This window comes from Quercus suber, unplaced genomic scaffold, assembly GCF_002906115.3.
Source record: "Quercus suber isolate HL8 unplaced genomic scaffold, Cork oak 2.0 scaffold_131, whole genome shotgun sequence".
NCBI lineage: Eukaryota > Viridiplantae > Streptophyta > Magnoliopsida > Fagales > Fagaceae > Quercus > Quercus suber.
In genome coordinates, this window is record NW_027069594.1 from 1116523 (window position 1) to 1134980 (window position 18458).

Here is an 18458-nt window from a genome sequence, read left to right on the forward strand (position 1 = left end):
TTGTAACAGCATAAGTTGTTATCTATTTTTACTTATTGTCTATAAATTGTGTATTAATTATATTTGATTTCCTTTCATTTTTTTTTTGTTCTTTTAAAAAGGAATTAAAAAAAAAAGTTTTTGGGTGTATCTATTCTTACTTATTGTCTATAAAGTGTGTAAAATAATTAAATTTTATTTCCCTTTATTATAACTAGAAAAATTAAATTAATTGAAAGAAAAGCCTAAAGTCTAACTGATTTGAAAGAGAATTATATTGTGTTTAAATAAATTATACTCGATTTCCTTTAATTTTTTTATTTGTTCTTAAAAAAGGAATTTTTTTTTAGAAATAATGTTTTTAGGTGTATCTATTCATGCTTATTGTCTAAAAAGTGTATAAAATAATTATATTTTATTTCCTTTATTAAAACTAGAAAGATTAAATTAATTAGAAGAAAAACTCAAAAGTCAAAAAGATTTGAAAAAGAATCATATTTTATTATTTCTTTTTATTTTTTAAAAAAAGAATGTTAATACTTTAAATTAAATTAATTGGTTGGAAATACTCAAAGTATTGTTTGACGGGTTGAAAAATACAAATATTTAATTTCTTTTAATACTTTATTTGTTCTTCAAAAAGAATTGGTTGAAAATTGAAATACTAAAAGTATGGTGATGCTTTTCATCAACAAAGTCGCTCTTTGAAATTATTATGACGAATCTTAAAAGTGCAAAGCCGCTTTTGAAATTATTACCTAGTCTGGATAAAGCGAAAAAGAGTTGTAATAAAAAGCTCGTTACTAAAAAATACTTATAAACGCGACCATTTTAGCCGTAACAAGCCTCGACATAATTTCATACCCCACTCATGACTCTCTGTTGCCATTTTGAATCTCTTCGATTTGGGAAAAAGCTCGAACACTGCGAAAAAACTGAGCTGGGTGCGTTTTCACTTTGTCACTACCAAGAGCACCGGCCACGTCAGCAACTCCGGTGAGTCACTATTTGCTGTAGCTCTATATAAACCGAAAGCTCCAAAAACCTCACAGATCCATCAGCAATGGCGATCATAACTGAAGAGCAAGAGCAACAACCACCCAAATCCCCAAAAAAATCAAACTCCCAAACCCAAAATCCCAAACCCCACAAACCCATTTCACCTCCAGCTTCCACAAACCCCTTCACTTTTTGGTTTTACTTCACTCTCTTGGTCTCGCTCGCAACCTTCTTCTTTATCTCAGTCTCTTATCTAACCCCTCATCAAGACCCCAAGTCTTGGTTTTTGAGTCTACCCAGTAATCTTCGTCAGCATTACTCTAAAGGTCGCATTGTTAAGGTCCAAACGAGTCCAAACCAAGTACCTATTGAGGTATTCACTGTTGAACATGGTCCTGTAGCGTCTGAAAATGTTGTTTTGGTTCATGGTTTGGGTCTTAGTTCTTACTCATTTCGTGAAGTTATTAGGATTTTGGGCTCAAAAGGGGTTCATGTTGTTGCTATTGATTTCCCAGGAAATGGGTTTTCGGATAAGTCTGTGGAAGAGGTTGTTGAGGGAGGGAATGGGATTTTAGGGAGGTTTATGGATGTGTATGATGAAATTCAAGAAAAGGGTCTGTTTTTTGCGTTTGATAGGATGATTGAGACTGGTCAGATTCCTTATGAAGAGATTGGGAACCGGGTTTCGAAGAGGAAGGTTGTTAGGCCAATTGAATTGGGTCCTGTGGAGATGGGGAGGGTGTTGGGGCAAGTGGTGCAGACAATGGGGTTGGCTCCTGTGCATTTGGTTTTGCACGATTCGGGTTTGGGTTTGGGATCAAATTGGGTTCTGGAGAATCCAAGCTTGGTGAGGAGTGTGACACTTGTTGATACTAATTCTAGAGGGGTAGGGGCGTTGCCTTTGTGTGTTTTGGAATTCCCGGTGCTTAGAGAGCTCATGTTGGGGGTTTCATTTGTGTTTAGAAGTTTGATTAAGATGTGTTGTTCGAAGGGGATTGGTGCTTCGGATGTGGAGGCCAATAGAGTTCTTTTGAGGGGAAGGGATGGCAGGAGAGCAGTTGTGGGAACAGGGAAGAAGATGAATTTTAGCTTTGATATTGCTGAGTGGGGTGGTTCTGAGGGGTTAAAAGATATCCCAATGCAAGTGCTCTGGTCTGGTGGTTGGTCCAAAGAATGGAGTGAAGAGGGACGTCGAGTTGCTGATGCACTTCCCCAGGCAGCTTTTGTCACGCATTCTGGTGGGCGGTGGGCTCAGGTAAGAATCTTGTTATGGTTGTTTTTGTTGTGTGATATTGAGAGCAGTGGTTTCAGAATCCGGTTGTATTTGCTTGGGTTTCAAATTTCAGAAGAATTGATTTGATCAATTTTTTGGAATGATATTGAGTTTAGTTAAGCAATATGAATATCTAGCACATCAAGTGGAGAATTGTGACTATATATTGATTTCAGGCTGTAGTTATTCAACTACTTATGGTTAACCTGAAATTTTTTCTTTTGACTAGAGTCTGTTTGATTAATGAGAATGGCTAACTTTGAAGTGTTGCTCATCTAGAATCAGATGCAGACAACGCCTGCAATAACATGTAGATGGTAGACCATATGAAGTAGGTTCAAGGTTGTGAAGTATTTGTACACACTTTATCACTTATCAGTGATGTACTCCACAGCCAATGAATGAGCTGGTGACTGCTATATTCTTTGCAAGTGGAGAGAAGTCTGTACTTAGAATATGTATAGCTTTCTTCAAATATTTATATATAACTCATCAAAGGAAAGATTAAAAATACATGTTTAAGTGTAGAATAGTTTAGTTCCAGTTTCTGGATGCCACTAGCCAAAAACAAAAATAATAAGTGTTGACAGATGGTGCAAGCCAAGGCCATGTCAGGAAAGTGGGCAGCCATGGCTTGGCACAGGGGCTTGGCCGTGCCTTGGCTTGCATTTTAGATGGTGTGCCTAAATCACTATGTTGTTTCCATGCCTTCATAAAATATTGAAAAGTTGAGATAGTTTGGAAGAGATACAGGCTTAGAAGCTTGGTGAGGAGTGTGACACTTGTTGATACTAATTCTAGAGGGGTAGGGGCGTTGCCTTTGTGTGTTTTGGAATTCCCGGTGCTTAGAGAGCTCATGTTGGGGGTTTCATTTGTGTTTAGAAGTTTGATTAAGATGTGTTGTTCGAAGGGGATTGGAGCTTCGGATGTGGAGGCCAATAGAGTTCTTTTGAGGGGAAGGGATGGCAGGAGAGCAGTTGTGGGAACGGGGAAGAAGATGAATTTTAGCTTTGATATTGCTGAGTGGGGTGGTTCTGAGGGGTTAAAAGATATGCCAATGCAAGTGCTCTGGTCTGGTGGTTGGTCCAAAGAATGGAGTGAAGAGGGACGTCGAGTTGCTGATGCACTTCCCCAGGCAGCTTTTGTCACGCATTCTGGTGGGCGGTGGGCTCAGGTAAGAATCTTGTTATGGTTGTTTTTGTTGTGTGATATTGAGAGCAGTGGTTTCAGAATCCGGTTGTATTTGCTTGGGTTTCAAATTTCAGAAGAATTGATTTGATCAATTTTTTGGAATGATATTGAGTTTAGTTAAGCAATATGAATATCTAGCACATCAAGTGGAGAATTGTGACTATATATTGATTTCAGGCTGTAGTTATTCAACTACTTATGGTTAACCTGAAATTTTTTCTTTTGACTAGAGTCTGTTTGATTAATGAGAATGGCTAACTTTGAAGTGTTGCTCATCTAGAATCAGATGCAGACAACGCCTGCAATAACATGTAGATGGTAGACCATATGAAGTAGGTTCAAGGTTGTGAAGTATTTGTACACACTTTATCACTTATCAGTGATGTACTCCACAGCCAATGAATGAGCTGGTGACTGCTATATTCTTTGCAAGTGGAGAGACTTAAAGAAGTCTGTACTTAGAATATGTATAGCTTTCTTCAAATATTTATATATAACTCATCAAAGGAAAGATTAAAAATACATGTGTAAGTGTAGAATAGTTTAGTTCCAGTTTCTGGATGCCACTAGCCAAAAACAAAAATAATAAGTGTTGACAGATGGTGCAAGCCAAGGCCATGTCAGGAAAGTGGGCAGCCATGGCTTGGCACAGGGGCTTGGCCGTGCCTTGGCTTGCATTTTAGATGGTGTGCCTAAATCACTATGTTGTTTCCATGCCTTCATAAAATATTGAAAAGTTGAGATAGTTTGGAAGAGATACAGGCTTAGAAAGTACAAGTACAAGCTGCAAGGAAGATATATTTAGCCTTAACTTTTTACAATTTCATAAAATGTTTGATGTTCAAAAACGAAAAAGAGATGTTAACTCAAATATTTTTTCTGTTTATTGGTTTCTTCTCTCTCTCTCTCTCTCCACCCCCATTAAAAAATGGGGTACATCTCAGTTTCTTGAGCCATTCATGAGAATTGACTAAGTTTTATGCCAGCTAACAACCTACCGCAACTCTCTCCTCCTTTCCCCAAGGCACACAATTGGCTGTGTGCAAAATTTAGGACAACATGAAGAGATGCATGTTTCCAGCATTAAAAGAAGCCTTGGATTACCATGGCTGTTACTAGCTTCAAGTTTGTGACATGATTACACTCTATTGGAAGTCATCTTCATTGCTTAATAATGTAGGCTTTGGGGGAAAAAAAGAACTCTACTCTGAATATTATTTTCCCAATTTGACTTGTCTTTGGTGAAATTCTTGATGGAGTTGAATTTATATAAAACTAATATTAATACATTTTAGTTGTGCTTTCCTTGTCATATTCAAGACTCGTGCTGCCTTCATTGTAGCCATGAATCAAGACATTTATTCCCTCTACAAGTTTCTGCTCACTCTCATTTGATGGACCTAAGGCAGAGCATTCACAAAAATACAATCCTCTGAGTATGCGAATCAAAATTAATGATTCAGGATGCTGCAGACATGCTTCTGGTATTAGTATTATTTGATTTTGGGGTCATTGTCGAAAAGAGAAAGATGTTTGGAAATCTGCCTGAATAAAGCTTGTACAATTTATAGATAGAATCAGTCAATTAAAGTTCCTAGTTGGAAATGGTTGCTCATTGTTTAATGATTACATATACTGAATTTCCATCTAGCATATAAGAAAGGATATAGAAATAGAATGCTCCTCCCCCACATCACCCCCCCAAAAAAAAAAAAAAAAAAGGAAAAGAAAAAAGAAAGAAAATAACCCATCATTTGTTGTAGGACTTTGAATTGGGGTAAGGTTGCCTAAGTTGGAGCCTTGTGCACTGACACGGCGTTTTAATTTGTTTTAGGACTTTGACTTACACTCATTTTTCCAAAGATGGTTAATATATATTTACACTATATGGTGCGTGTTTCACTCAATTACTTAATTTGAATGGCTTGATGGTGTAGTGATTGTAATGTTTTGTTGCTTTCAAAATACTAATAAGCTCATTGTTTTGGTAAAATCAGGAGGATGCAGCTGATGAACTATCTGAGAATATTGTTCGGTTTGTATCGTCATTACCCAAATCTGTGAGAAAAGTTGAGGAAGAGCCTATCCCAGAGCATATCCAAAAGATGTTAGATGAAGCAAAAAACAGTGATCATCACCATCACCATCATCATGGTCATGGTGGCCATGAACATCATGATGATCATGCTCATGATCATGGGGCTGGTTATATGGATGCATATGGGCTTGGTCAGGGATGGTGAAGTGTGCGTTTTGCTTTATGGATCCAGCATGGAAAGGTTTGCATTTGGACTAGGAGTTAGACCTGGGTCATGGGACTACCCTTTTCATGGCATGGATGCTTTGTTTTTTTTTTTTTTTTTGGAGAAGATTGTATTTCTATATTGTTGTGCTGCAAGATACCACCAAAGAAGCTTGAAATCATATAGGTTTTTATTGTGAACTTTTCAAGCTGTAATGTTGTAAGCTATTTATCAAGTGAACTGGATTTAAGATAGTCAAATATATTGTTTCTGATTACTTTTTCTAAACTTCTCATTTTGTGTTGAAGATTAAGCTAGCTACTAATCCAAACTCATGATATCATGTAATGCATGACAAAACTTTACAGAATCCAATTACAATCATTCAAATTTGAAAGAACAACCTTCCTTTCCTTCAAAGATATTTATAATTCAATGTAGAAAAAAAAAATATATATATATATATACACATATTTTTCCTAAGCTGAAGATGGTTAAGATATTTTCAGCCACATCTTCAAACTTGGGATATGGTGTCACCAATGGATTCTATACATTTATGCTATCTGATGATGATGCTAACTGAGACAACCACACTTGTCTAGCTGCCTTGTTCTGTAACCTGAACCTCTAAGACAAAATTCTCTTCACATGGGCTTCTTTTGACCTTACTGGAGAAGCAATACGGGCTAAATCGAAGGGTGCTCTTCTAGCTGTCAATAAAGCTAAAAACTTGGGCTTCAAAAGGTTATTTTTGAAGGGGATGCTTCTTGTGCAATTGTACCAATACAGAGCTCCACTAATCGTCCACATTAGTTCATTGCACCATTGATTGAAGAATTCAAAATTAGTTTCTCAATTTTTCAAAAAATATTTGTTTCATGTGTTTGGTTGGACGGAAATTGATTTCCAAAAAATACTTTCCGCATTTTTATGTATTTGGGGCAACTAAAAATGTTGGCCACCCTCTCCTACTGTTAGCCACCCAGCCACCACCTCTACTAACATTCTAAATCTCCAGTTGCCAACCGCTGCCATCAGTCATCACCTATCACCGTTCAAGTGAAAATATTTTGCAGAGCATTTTTAAAAATGCAACCAAACATTGAAAATATTTTCTTTTTCAAAAATTTATTTTAAGATCAAAAAATATTTTCTATCCAACCAAACATAGTTTTTGTGAGCCCAACTCTGCAGCACACTTACTAACTAGTTGGGCCTGGGCCTCCTAACGTAATCGAGAAAGAATCATCACCATCTCTTCTATTTTCCTCTATGTTTTGGGCTCTGAGAGAAGCAGATAAAATAGATTCTAGTTTGCCTCATTTCTCTTAATACAATATTTGTTTCCTATTAAAGCACTAATTTAACAAAGAAATATTTATAGAGAATAATTATTTAAATAATAAAAAATTAAATTAAAGAATTAGTAGAAATATCAAATATAATTTAATCAAAATCTGTCTAATACTATTTTTTTTTTATCATTTTATGTATAGAAAGATATAGAGAATAATTATTTAAATAATAAAAAATTAAATTAAAGAATTAGTAGAAATATCAAATATAATTTAATCAAAATCTGTCTAATACTATTTTTTTTTTATCATTTTATGTATAGAAAGTGTACAAACTGTACATCTATAATTTTTTCTAATTTTATTTTTGAGAAAAAAAAATTCTTGATATAGATAAATGGTCATGCTAACGAGTGCTCCTAGAGCACTCCTTAATAATCTATTTTAAGAAAATTTTAATACAATTTTTATGAAAAATGAAAAAAATTGTCAAAATATTAATTACTTTTTTTTTTTTTTTATAAAAACTTTCTTTAAATAGATTATTAACAAGTGACTTTAAGTAGTTGTTAGCATTTCCTGGAGATAAATAATAAAAGTAATAATTGAAGCCCATCTAATTCCATGTCAATGTTATCCACCACCAACCATTCCAAACTCCGAAAATAAAATCACATTTTATATTTTTGTTACGGCGACACTTCACAAGCCACCAGCTTCAAAAACCCAATCTCTCTTTCTCTCTCTGTCTCTCTCTCTCTCTAAAAATGGGTTGTTGTGGCGACAAAGACGAAATCCTCACCGCGACAACCACATCGGAATCCGCAACGGGAATAATAACTACCTCTTCCAACCTCTCTTCGGTCCTTACGTACCGCGACACTCTCCGCCTGATCCTCGAGAGGCTCGGCGGCGGCGGCGGCGGCGACGGCGGGGTCTCGGAGCTCGCTCGAGCGAGTTGCGTGTGCCGAGTCTGGAACTCGGTCGCCTACGAGCTCGTTGTCGAGGCCTTCAAGGCTAAGTGGAAACTCGGAGACGTGATCGGAAAGCCTGTCTCTGGAAGCTTCTGGAGAGACAGTGGGATTTGGAAGTTCGCGATTTCGCATCGGATTGTTAGAGGAGATAGTGTCGCTAGTCTCGCTGTCAAGTACTCTGTTCAGGTTTATTTATTTATTTATTTATTTTTCAATTTCTCAATTTCTGTTTGGTTATCGAGAAAGTGTGGGAAAGGACAGGAAATTGTTTTTTAAATTTGTTAGGTTTTTAGTTAATGCATATAGTATAGCTTAGTTTTTGATGTTAGAACATTTTTTGTTAAATTAAATAATGAATATGACCGTTGATTGAGGCTTTTATATATACATATGTTATCTGTATGAAGTATGAACTGTACATTTATGTGGGGTAGGTGCTGTTTGTTTTCCTAGAAACTGTGGGAAAGAGAAAGGAAAATTATTATTATTATTATTATTATTTTTTGGGGTATACTTCTTATGAGGAAGGAATAAATTTTCAATGTGCACATAAAAGAAAATGTTGACTAGCTATTTGAGAGAGAGAGAGTCAAGAAAAATTTTAGTTCATAAGTTAGGAATTTTGTCTAAGATACTGGATTATGTATGATGGATCAATATGCATGCAATTGTGATTATTGTTTGGTTGGTATGATTGGCACTAGTGTTTCAAAGCCATGTGATCAGTGATCACCAAGTTTGGATGCAAGTTTCCTAATTTCTTTTCTTGTCGTTTAATTGCTAAAAAGGCTTATTGTTTCTTATTGTGTCATTTTGGGTGTTCGAAATTTTAAGAATTGCTTACTTATCAAAAAAAAAAAAAAAATTTAAGAATTGCAATATAAAGTAGGAGTTCTCAAAGGTGGGTGATACAAAGAAAAATGCTGGTGGAGAAACTAAAAAGAAGAGAAAGGATATTGAGATTGATTTCTCTGTTTTGATATAAGCATTTCCCTTGAGAAAATTCATAAGGTCCTACAATATGTTCAACATTTTGCATTGGTGATTGTCAATATGGTGAATGTCTGCAAATTGACTCAACTAGTAAATAATTGTGTCAAGCAGCTAGCTATTGTTTGTATTGTGGAACCCTCACTTGGTAATCTTTTGCTGTTAGTGATTCCTGGTGTCTTGTTCAGAAAATATACCTCTTCAAAAAGTTTTAGGTTGAATTACCCTATAGAGGTTTTAGTTTTGCACAAACTTATGTTATCACTATTACGGACATTGGAAAAAGTAGGTGTGCAGAGGGTATTATGTACGAGTATTTTTTGATGAAAATAGTTTATGGATAATGGTTGAGAACATGATGAAATCAGATTATGAGTAAACGCAAATTTTTTTTTTTTTTTTGTTTATCTGGCTGGCGTGATTGTGGACTCCTGTGTTATTGCTATTAGGTAATCATGTAGTGGCTTAGTTTTGTGCACACCTCTGTCATTGCTTTTAGGAAATCAATAAGTGGTTTAACTTTGTGCATACATATGGCTGACCCTAACTAATTTGTTGAGGATCCATAGTTGGCCCCAAAATTTTGGGACTAAGGCTTTGTTGTTGTTGTTGTTGTTGTTGTTGCGTTATTAGGGTAATGAATATTTTGTAATGGTTGTTTCATGAGAATATTTTATGCAGAATGATTGAGAACAGGTGAAATCAAATTATGAATGAATATATATGTAACTACTCTAGAGTAAAAATTATATGGTAATGGAATGTTAGTGTAGGAAACCCACAAAAATAGAATATTCATTTTATTGTAATTATTTTTTTAGGGTTTTTTTTTTTATAAATTTTTATTTTTACGTACAAATATGTCATTTTCCGATCTTTTCAAAGTAAAAAATCCACTTATGAATGAAAGGATTTTTTAGTACCTAGACAGACTCAAAATATTCTTTACATGAATTTCCATTATGTTGGTTAATATAAACTTAAAATGTTCAAATTGTAATATTGTGAGCATTTGTGCACTTAAAACGTCAGAGTTTGACATGAAAATATTATCAAACTCTAGATTTTTTTTTAATGTGATTATCCCCATATTTGTTTGCTTATACACAAATTTATACTAATGTGAATAAAATATTTCATTGAGAATATGGGATGCTATATTTTTTAATTTTTGAAAGGTAATTGTAATGTTCCTTTATTATTTTTTCTCTTTGATTACAAGTCTTGGTTCTGTATTTCCCCTTCTTTTTTATGTAGCTTGTTTCCCTTTTATAAGTTTTGAATCTTAAAAGATAATAAGACATTGATAAAATAGGTAAAATTTTCTTTCCATTTTTAAATGAATGTTTGATATAGAAAAGAGATAATATTCCATAAATTATGATATATAAGAAAAATATATCAACAGGAGATACCTAACAGAAATTGTTTTACCCTTTTGGTTATTGAGGTCTAGATTGTACTTAAAGAATAAATTTTGAACTTTTCTTTCCTGCATGCAAATTGATAGTCCTAAAAGTTGGTTTGCTCTTCCTGTCCTGTACATAGTCTGTGTACTCATGTGTACATTCTTAATTTTCTGTTTTTGGTGTTAGCAGGTTATGGACATAAAACGTTTAAACAACATGATGAGTGACCATGGAATATATTCAAGGGAGAGGTTGTTAATCCCAATAAGCAATCCTGACATTCTTGTAAATGGAGCATGCTACATCGAGCTAGATACCTATGCAAAAAGGGAAGTGGCAGTGTTGTATCTTGAAGGTGGTCCGAGTGGAAACTCTAGCTATATGTTGAATAAGATGACAACCGAACAAGGCAAGAGAAAGGTTCTTGACTCATTGAAGAGAAGCATGCAAGTCGATGATGGGACTGCTCAATATTACTTATCTATATCAAATGGTAATCCTCGAGCTGCACTTTCTGAATTCTCTGAGGACCTTAAGTGGGAGAGACAAATGAGCTTGGCCTAGTTTCTGAAATAAAATGTTGATTGCAGCTGCTTGGAACCTGGGATTATGATCTATATAGGGCTGAGTATGGTTTGTTTGGTTTTTCTAAAAACATACATGACTGCTTCTAGGATTTCTTTTACTCTATTATATCTATATGAGAAAGTAAGAAGGAAGGGAGGTCGGGTAGTCGGTGAGCAGTAAAATTGTTCCAATCAAGTGAATGTTGGTTTAGAAGAGGAGGAAAATTACAAAAGGAATCTTTGTTGCTTGCTTCTTAGAAAGCTTTCATACATGAAAATTATAGCTGAAGTCTAAAAGCAAAAAAAGAGAAGAGAAAAGCAAAAGAGGGCTGTGATGCTTGCTTAATTGGTTGTTCTCAAAGAATAAAGGAAAGGAAAATTAAAATTGTTTTTATTTAGAAAAACATATAGTTTAGTTAACATAGCTGCTTTATCCCAAAAAAAAAAAGTGTACAGGAGCTGCTTATGCATGATGTTAAAAATGATTATGCTCCACAGATATGGAGGGAAGATATTCACCGTGAGGCCAACAGTTTTATAATTCTTGACAAAATGTCTCTTTCAATCTGGTGAAAAGCTTCTGCTGGATTCTCAAAAAAAGAAAAAGAAAAAAAGATTATGCTAGAAAATTCTTCCCAATGAAGAAGAAACTGTACTTACACGTGAATATTAGTCAACTAGAATAGGCATCAGATAATTTAACAAGTAAAATCTATTATAGTTTACCATAGACTTTGTAAATTTTTTCTGTTTAGACTAGAAAAATGAGGTTTAAAGGAAAGTAGAGCGTTATTTTATGATATTTATTTATTTATTTTTATTTTCTGAAAAAAAAAGTGTCATATCAACAATACTTTCACAATAAATCTTAAGTGGCAGATTGTAAAAATGTTGTGAAAGTGTTGATATACTTTAATTGTTGTAGAAGTGTTATAAAAATGTTATGAACGTAACATTTATCTTTTTGAAATGATTGTAAAAAAAAAAGAAAAATATAATTTCATTGAATATAATTATTGGATTTAATGAATTTTCAATAGATTAAAAAGAAAATTCAATTATGATGTTTGAGTTAACATTTTATATTATTGTATGAGTAAATGATGACATTTTCTCATTATCTGAAACAATTGGGGAAAAACAATATAAATTTAATTTTCATTGATTTTTTTTCCATTTGGTTTCTGTACGTGTTGGCAGGTTTACGGATAAATAAGATTATAGAGCCATAGTGGGACTAGCCATATATGTATTCAAGGGATAGACTGCAATTAAATCGCTATAACCAATAATCTTGACATTCTTTATAACCAATTAAATAGCGGCAACGTTGTTGTATTTGACATGTGTGTAGTGTTTACCGAATCAATGACCAAAAAAAAAAAAAAAAGGAGAAGAAAGGTCTACATGTGCCCCGTGAGTAGTCGATGAATAAATTCAGATTACCCAATGGGCTAGCATCGCTTTTTTGGCTAGAAACGTAGTTGGTTAGCTCCAATAAAATATGTTCTCTGACTCTCACACGAAGCTTTTAGTGTGTATTCATTTAAGCTTTAAGCATAAATATTTCCAATTTATTGTTTTCACTCTTTAAATGAAGCACAGCATTAATACATTCATCATTCATTTCATCACTATTTCAAATTCAGTTATAACAATAAAAATGAAATAAGAAAGAAACGGATAATTACTTGAAAAAGATACTTCTTTGTTGATAATAAGAACAATTTTCCATATGGATGCAAAGAAAAGAAGTTAAATACATACATACATAGATAGTGTCTTATCAACACAACTCTTAAGCAGTGTCCATCCTTGATAGGAGCTGGATGCCAATTATGTCATTTTCACATTTCTTCCACACACCGCCTGTCAAAACTGATATTACACGTGGCACATACATAGGCTATATCCCAGCAAGTTCGACCACACTCGTTACAATGATGAGAGACGCCCTGAGTCTCCTGAACAAGAGTAAGGGGATGTTGGTGGACGGTGCATATAATATATAACTGCTCCCGAACTTAATATTTCGGTAGTCTTCCCACCAATTGTAATATAAGTGTTTTTCAAAAATACATTTGGAATGAGCAGGATAACTACATTCTTCACAATAGTAGAACCAATATTTTGGGTGGTCTCGTTCTTTTTCACAAATATCGCAATAATATTCACCTGAGTCATCTTCAACAATATAATTAAGGGTAAATGGATGCTCGTGTTGTTTGTACTTTACGGTATGCGGTAATGTAGCACATCTAAAATCCAAAGTGAATTCACATTTAGTACAACGAAAGATTTTTCCTTTAGAATTACAAGCACTACACTCCTCATCATTAGTTGTGCTAGAGAAGATTAGGGGGTGCTTGTGACCAATGTGAGTTAAAGTGTCTAATTCTGAGATCAAAGTACATGAGACATCAAGGACAAAACCACATTCCTTGCAGCTGTAGATAAAGCCATTACTTTGACACCGACAAGCACGACATCTATTCCACCAGAATATAGGTCTATTTAGTTCAAGGGTGAGAGGGTGTTGGTGAAGTGGGTGTCGCTTTTTACGTGGTAATTCTACACAAGATTTGTGAAGAAAGAAGTTACACTCAATGCAACTATAAAATGGAGGGAAGATATGCTGTATACATCCGTCACACATTCTGTAGTCCTCAAGCTCATCAATAAGTTTTAAGTCATGCTCATGACAAAAATGTTTGATTTCTATGGGTATTTTAATTTCACCCTCACCCACCTTGGTTTTTTGGACACTATAAGATAATTCATTGGTGAATTCATCAAGCTCCAAATCTTCAAATTTCAGCATATTTGTTAACTCAGCAGGTTTCTTGCCTTTAGATTCCCGCATAAAATTTTCATCCATGCCATTCTTGTCTGTAGCACAATCAAGGTGGGCAACATAATCACAAGTTGAGCAATAATAAACCCCATGGTTTGTGTCTATATGTTTCACGCAAAGTTGGCAAACTCGGTGCTCAGAATGATCATCCTTAATAGAATTAGTGAGGATGAGAGGGTGTTTATGACGCATACATTTGACCATACGTGGTAAAGAAGCACATTTACGGTGGGCCCAAAATCCGCAAATAATGCTATCACATAGGTAGGGCATGCTTTTGCCTTCTTTACCACATAAATCACAAATAAACGTGATGAACTTCCCGAATAAGGTCAATGAGTGGTTGTGAATTTCGGTTTCAATGGACAGCGAAAACAAAACACACTTGACATGAGCGTCAAATTTGCAAAGGGGACAGTGGTAAACAAACCGCCTCCTTTTGCAAGGTTCATCACAGATTTTGCACGTGCAAGTCCCCTCATCATACGGTGGTGTTTTGTGGAGAATGAGAGGGTGTTTGCTGTGTAAGGGGTGCTGCAACTCGCGGGTTAGTTCGGCACATGAGGGATGAAGGTCGAAGTTACATTTTCTGCAACTGTAGCATGAATTCTTAGCCGGAATTTTTTCATCACACCCATTACACGTACAATAATCAACTTCTACCTCATTGAATATCAGAGGATGGTCATCGCTGAAGTGTTGAAGCCCCATTTCTCTATGCTTCTGTCACACACACACAAAACTAATTTGTCTAGAGAACTGAAAAGTGGTGAATACTTTGCTTGTCTTATTGGAGTTGATAGTTGTGTGTGTTTTGCTTTTAATTGAATAGGTGTTCTATATATATATATATATATATATGCACACACACACACACTAAAGATTATCTTATTTTCTCAACAAGAAATTGAACGAGCAAGTACAACTCTTCTCACACTTCAAATGAAAACAAGCTTGGATCTCTCAATTCACTGAAAGAAATTGCAGCGAAAGCAAAGTAAAAATGCTTGTTAACTCATCATAAATTCAAATGGAAAAATAGCAACAGAATCTTATACAATTTCTCACTTATATAATACAACACAAGCTACTTTTTTTTATTTTTTATTTTAAAAAGAATTTCAAGAAATACTCGCACTAATAAGAACTTGGGTTTGTCTTCAAAACCTTGTTGTCCGTTTGGTTGCATGAGTTTAGGCTGGGTAGATTTATATTTATATTTTATAGTGTCACCAGTAAAATCTAGAAAGCTTAAAGGAGTGTGAAGGAATGAATAAATTAATATGTAATGAACTAGAAACGAAATGAATCAAATGATTTTTTTCTTTTCGTAGATGTTCAATGTTAAAGAAAGGATTTAAAAAAACCAAAATAGAACTTTACTATCATTATATATTCCTTGATTGTATTTGTTCTTTGAATGAGTGGGAAAAAATTTAATTTGACTCAATTAATATGTAGTGTTTTGTTTAATTCCAGATGTTTCATAAGCACTAACCTAAAAATTATTAAGAAATTTCATTATTATGTGGATGTGACACTAATCGGATCCACTAATATATTAATTTTTATGCTTTTTGTAGTAAAATTAACATTATCATTAATATTTTTCATACAAATTTGAGGTGGGTAATATCCAACAATTTTGTTTCCTTTGCTACTATAATCTCTAAAATAAGTAAACAATATGTTATTCACATGCGATTGTTTCTTTCTAGATTCTTTCAATCAAAACCCTTTGTAATTAGACGAACTTTTGCAAGGATCAACACTGTCCATTATGGTTTCATTAAATTATGATTATGCAATCATGTCAAAGATTTTACAAAAAAGAAAGGACAAAAGAAATAATAAAGCAACTATATTGTGATCACTTCACTTATATTTGCATGATGAACGGTGTTATGGAAAGAGTTTTAGCTTGAGAGGGATGAAAGCAAGGAATCCTTCTCTTCCTTGGAGGAAAAAACACCAACCTAAGGAAAAATGAAATGACATCCCTTTTTCTCCCCCCATTAATTGAGACAGAAGTTATACTTTTATCTCCATTTTTATTCTTTTAAAAAAGTTACCCTTAACATGGAGATTATCTTTGTCATTTTTATGATTTTATCCTAATCTAATTAGGGCTAAGCAGGATCTAACCAATACGGCCCACTTGCTTGACCCAACATGTTTTGGGTGGGTTTGAGTTTGTTCAATTTGGGTGCCAGGATCTCACATTTGAGTTATTTTCAACTTTAGGTCAGTTGTGGGTTGGGTTCGAGTGCTTATAACGGCCCAGTGATTGACCCGATGATTTTTTTTTTAAGGAACCCGACCTAGGTTTCAGGTCTCCTTCTCACTCATTCTTAATCGCTCTCCTTAGTACTCACCCTTAGACTCTCTCAATCTCACCCAAACCACTCTCTCAAGTCTCAATCTCATTCATTATACCACCGAGAATGGCATTTTGAAACTTCGTTGAAGATAAGAGGATAACTATCACTGAAATGTTGAAGCTCTATTTCTCTTTGTGTCTCTCTCAAACACACACACAACTAATTTGTCAGCAGGAGTTGGAAGTGGTGGGTTCTCTAGCTACTTTTGTCTATTGGACTTGATAGTGGGTGTTTCGCTTTTAATTGAAAAGGTGTTCTATATTATATATGTGAATAAGAATTATTATAGATACTCACCTGGAAAATGAACGCTACAAGCGAGTATAACTCTCCGAGCACTTCAACAGAACGCACCCTTTAATCACTCCTTGAACTAAAAAGGGAGATCATCTTCAAATGAAACTAGACTTGGAGTCTTGGACCTATCAATTTAGTGAAAAAAATTGGAGTTTAAGCTAAGTAAAAATACCCATTAACTTGTCATAAATTCAAATTGCAAAATAGCAACAAATACTTATATCATTTCACTTCTATAATACACCATAATCTACTCTACTTTTTATTTATTTATAAATTTTTTAATAGAAAAATGTACAATAGCAAAGCAGTACTCACGTAGGAACAAGAACTTGGTTTTAGCTTAGAAACTTCTCTGGTCAAGCTGCCAAGTTGGCTCTCTTAAATATATTACTACTGATCTGTTTGATTGCATGAATTTATGTTGGCTAAGATCTCTATTTAAACCTCCATTTTGTCAAATCTTTTCTTTTGAATTTCAAAATAGAATTTGGATAATGTGAAGGAGTGGGAAGGAATGGACAACTTAACTTATAATAATAATAATAATAATAATAATAATAATAATAAAAAAGGAATCAAATGAGCTCTTTCTTTCTTTGGATGGTAAGTGTAAGGGAAAAAACAGAAGAGAAAGAAAAAAAAATTTAACTGTTTTTATCTGTGCTTTAGTTGAATGGGGTAAACATCTAATTTTGACTTAAGAAGAAGTATTGTACTGTTTTCCCCAATACTGGTAAATAATAGTGATTATTAATATGGTGAATGTCTGCAAATTGACTCAACTAATAAATATTTGTGTCAAGTTTGCTATTGTTTGTATTATGGAAGCCTCGCCTGGTAATCTTTTGCTGTTAGGGGTTTCTGGTGTCTTGTTCTTAAATCATATTTCTTCAGAAAGGTTTTAGGTTCAAGTTACTGTGTAGATATTTTAGTTTTGCACAAAATAAATAAATTTATAAAAAAAACAATAATTCTTATCATCAATATATAATTGAGCAGGGATGTTTGGCGACGGTCCAAACCTTTTGATTGAATTTCATTTATTATTCAAATTAGTAGTTGAATTTAAGTTTTGAACAATTAAAGTGTATGAAATAATTAAGAAAGAAAGGAATCAGATGATCTCTTTCTTTTATGAGGATGTTAAATGTAAAAGAAGGAACAAAAAAGAAAAAAATTATAGAACTCAAGATCATTTATAATCTTTGCTTTTTTTCGGTGCCTTGACTTGAACTGAATGGGGGTAAAGAATCTAATTTTGACTGAGTTAATGAGTAATGTTTTGCCTAAAGGCTGGCGATATAAAATGAAAATCAATATGTATAAAATGAAAATCAATACGTTGTGTGTGTTTTACTTTTATTTGATTAGGTATTGTTCTATATGTATGTGAATAAATAAGTATTAATGGATTATTTGGATACTCACCTGGAAAATGAACTCTTCCAACAAGTACAAATTTTTGTACACTTCAATAAAATGCTGCCTGCATTTTAAAAGGACGATCATCTCCAAATGAAATAGGGCTTGGATCTCTCAATTTAGTAAAAAAAAATTTGGAGTATAAGCAAAGAAGAATGCCTAGTAACTTATCATAAATTTTAATTTCAAAATAGCAACAAAACCTTTTTGTATTTCACTTCTATAATATAGAACAAGCTATTTTTTTATTTTAAAAAAATAAAATCTAGCAATACTCACGTAGGAATTGATCAAGAACTTGGATTTGGCTTCAAAACTTCGTTGGTCAAGCTACCAATTATTGGCTCTTTTAAAGTATATAACCACTGATCAGTTTGGTTAATTGCATGAATAATTTATATTGGGTAGATCTATATTTATAACACCAATGATTCCTTTCTTTTGATTTCAAAATAGAATTTGGATAGTGTAAAAGAGTGGGAAAGAATGAAAAACTTAACTTGTAAATTTGGTAATCTCTTTCTTTCTTTGGATGTTAGATGTAAATGAGAGAGAGAGAGAGAGAGAGGAATTTAATGT

The 18458-nt window shown here is 33.9% G+C and overlaps 3 protein-coding genes and 1 long non-coding RNA gene across 4 annotated transcripts; 2 read left to right on the forward strand and 2 right to left on the reverse strand.

The window, feature by feature from the left end:
• Positions 1-841: 841 nt before the first annotated feature.
• LOC112037493 (protein AUXIN RESPONSE 4) lies at positions 842-5973 on the forward strand. Its single transcript, XM_065776274.1, has 2 exons — positions 842-2233; positions 5440-5973. Exons 1-2 carry the CDS (start codon positions 1043-1045, stop codon positions 5683-5685), a joined length of 1437 nt encoding a protein of 478 aa, XP_065632346.1. The 5' UTR covers positions 842-1042; the 3' UTR covers positions 5686-5973.
• A 1706-nt stretch (positions 5974-7679) lies between these two features.
• Positions 7680-11175, forward strand: LOC112037506 (F-box protein At1g55000). Its single transcript, XM_024070344.2, has 2 exons — positions 7680-8143; positions 10546-11175. Exons 1-2 carry the CDS (start codon positions 7751-7753, stop codon positions 10918-10920), a joined length of 768 nt encoding a protein of 255 aa, XP_023926112.1. The 5' UTR covers positions 7680-7750; the 3' UTR covers positions 10921-11175.
• A 1531-nt stretch (positions 11176-12706) lies between these two features.
• On the reverse strand, positions 12707-14653 carry LOC136068731 (uncharacterized). Its single transcript, XM_065776254.1, has one exon. The coding sequence runs from the start codon at positions 14485-14487 to the stop codon at positions 12829-12831; it is 1659 nt and encodes a 552-aa protein (XP_065632326.1). The 5' UTR covers positions 14488-14653; the 3' UTR covers positions 12707-12828.
• A 1652-nt stretch (positions 14654-16305) lies between these two features.
• LOC136068732 (uncharacterized) lies at positions 16306-18230 on the reverse strand. The gene is made up of 3 exons (XR_010630031.1): positions 18159-18230; positions 17886-17943; positions 16306-16579 (listed from the first exon to the last, which is right to left on the reverse strand). It is a non-coding gene; the product is annotated as an uncharacterized LOC136068732 (long non-coding RNA).
• Between the last annotated feature and the right edge of the window lie 228 nt (positions 18231-18458).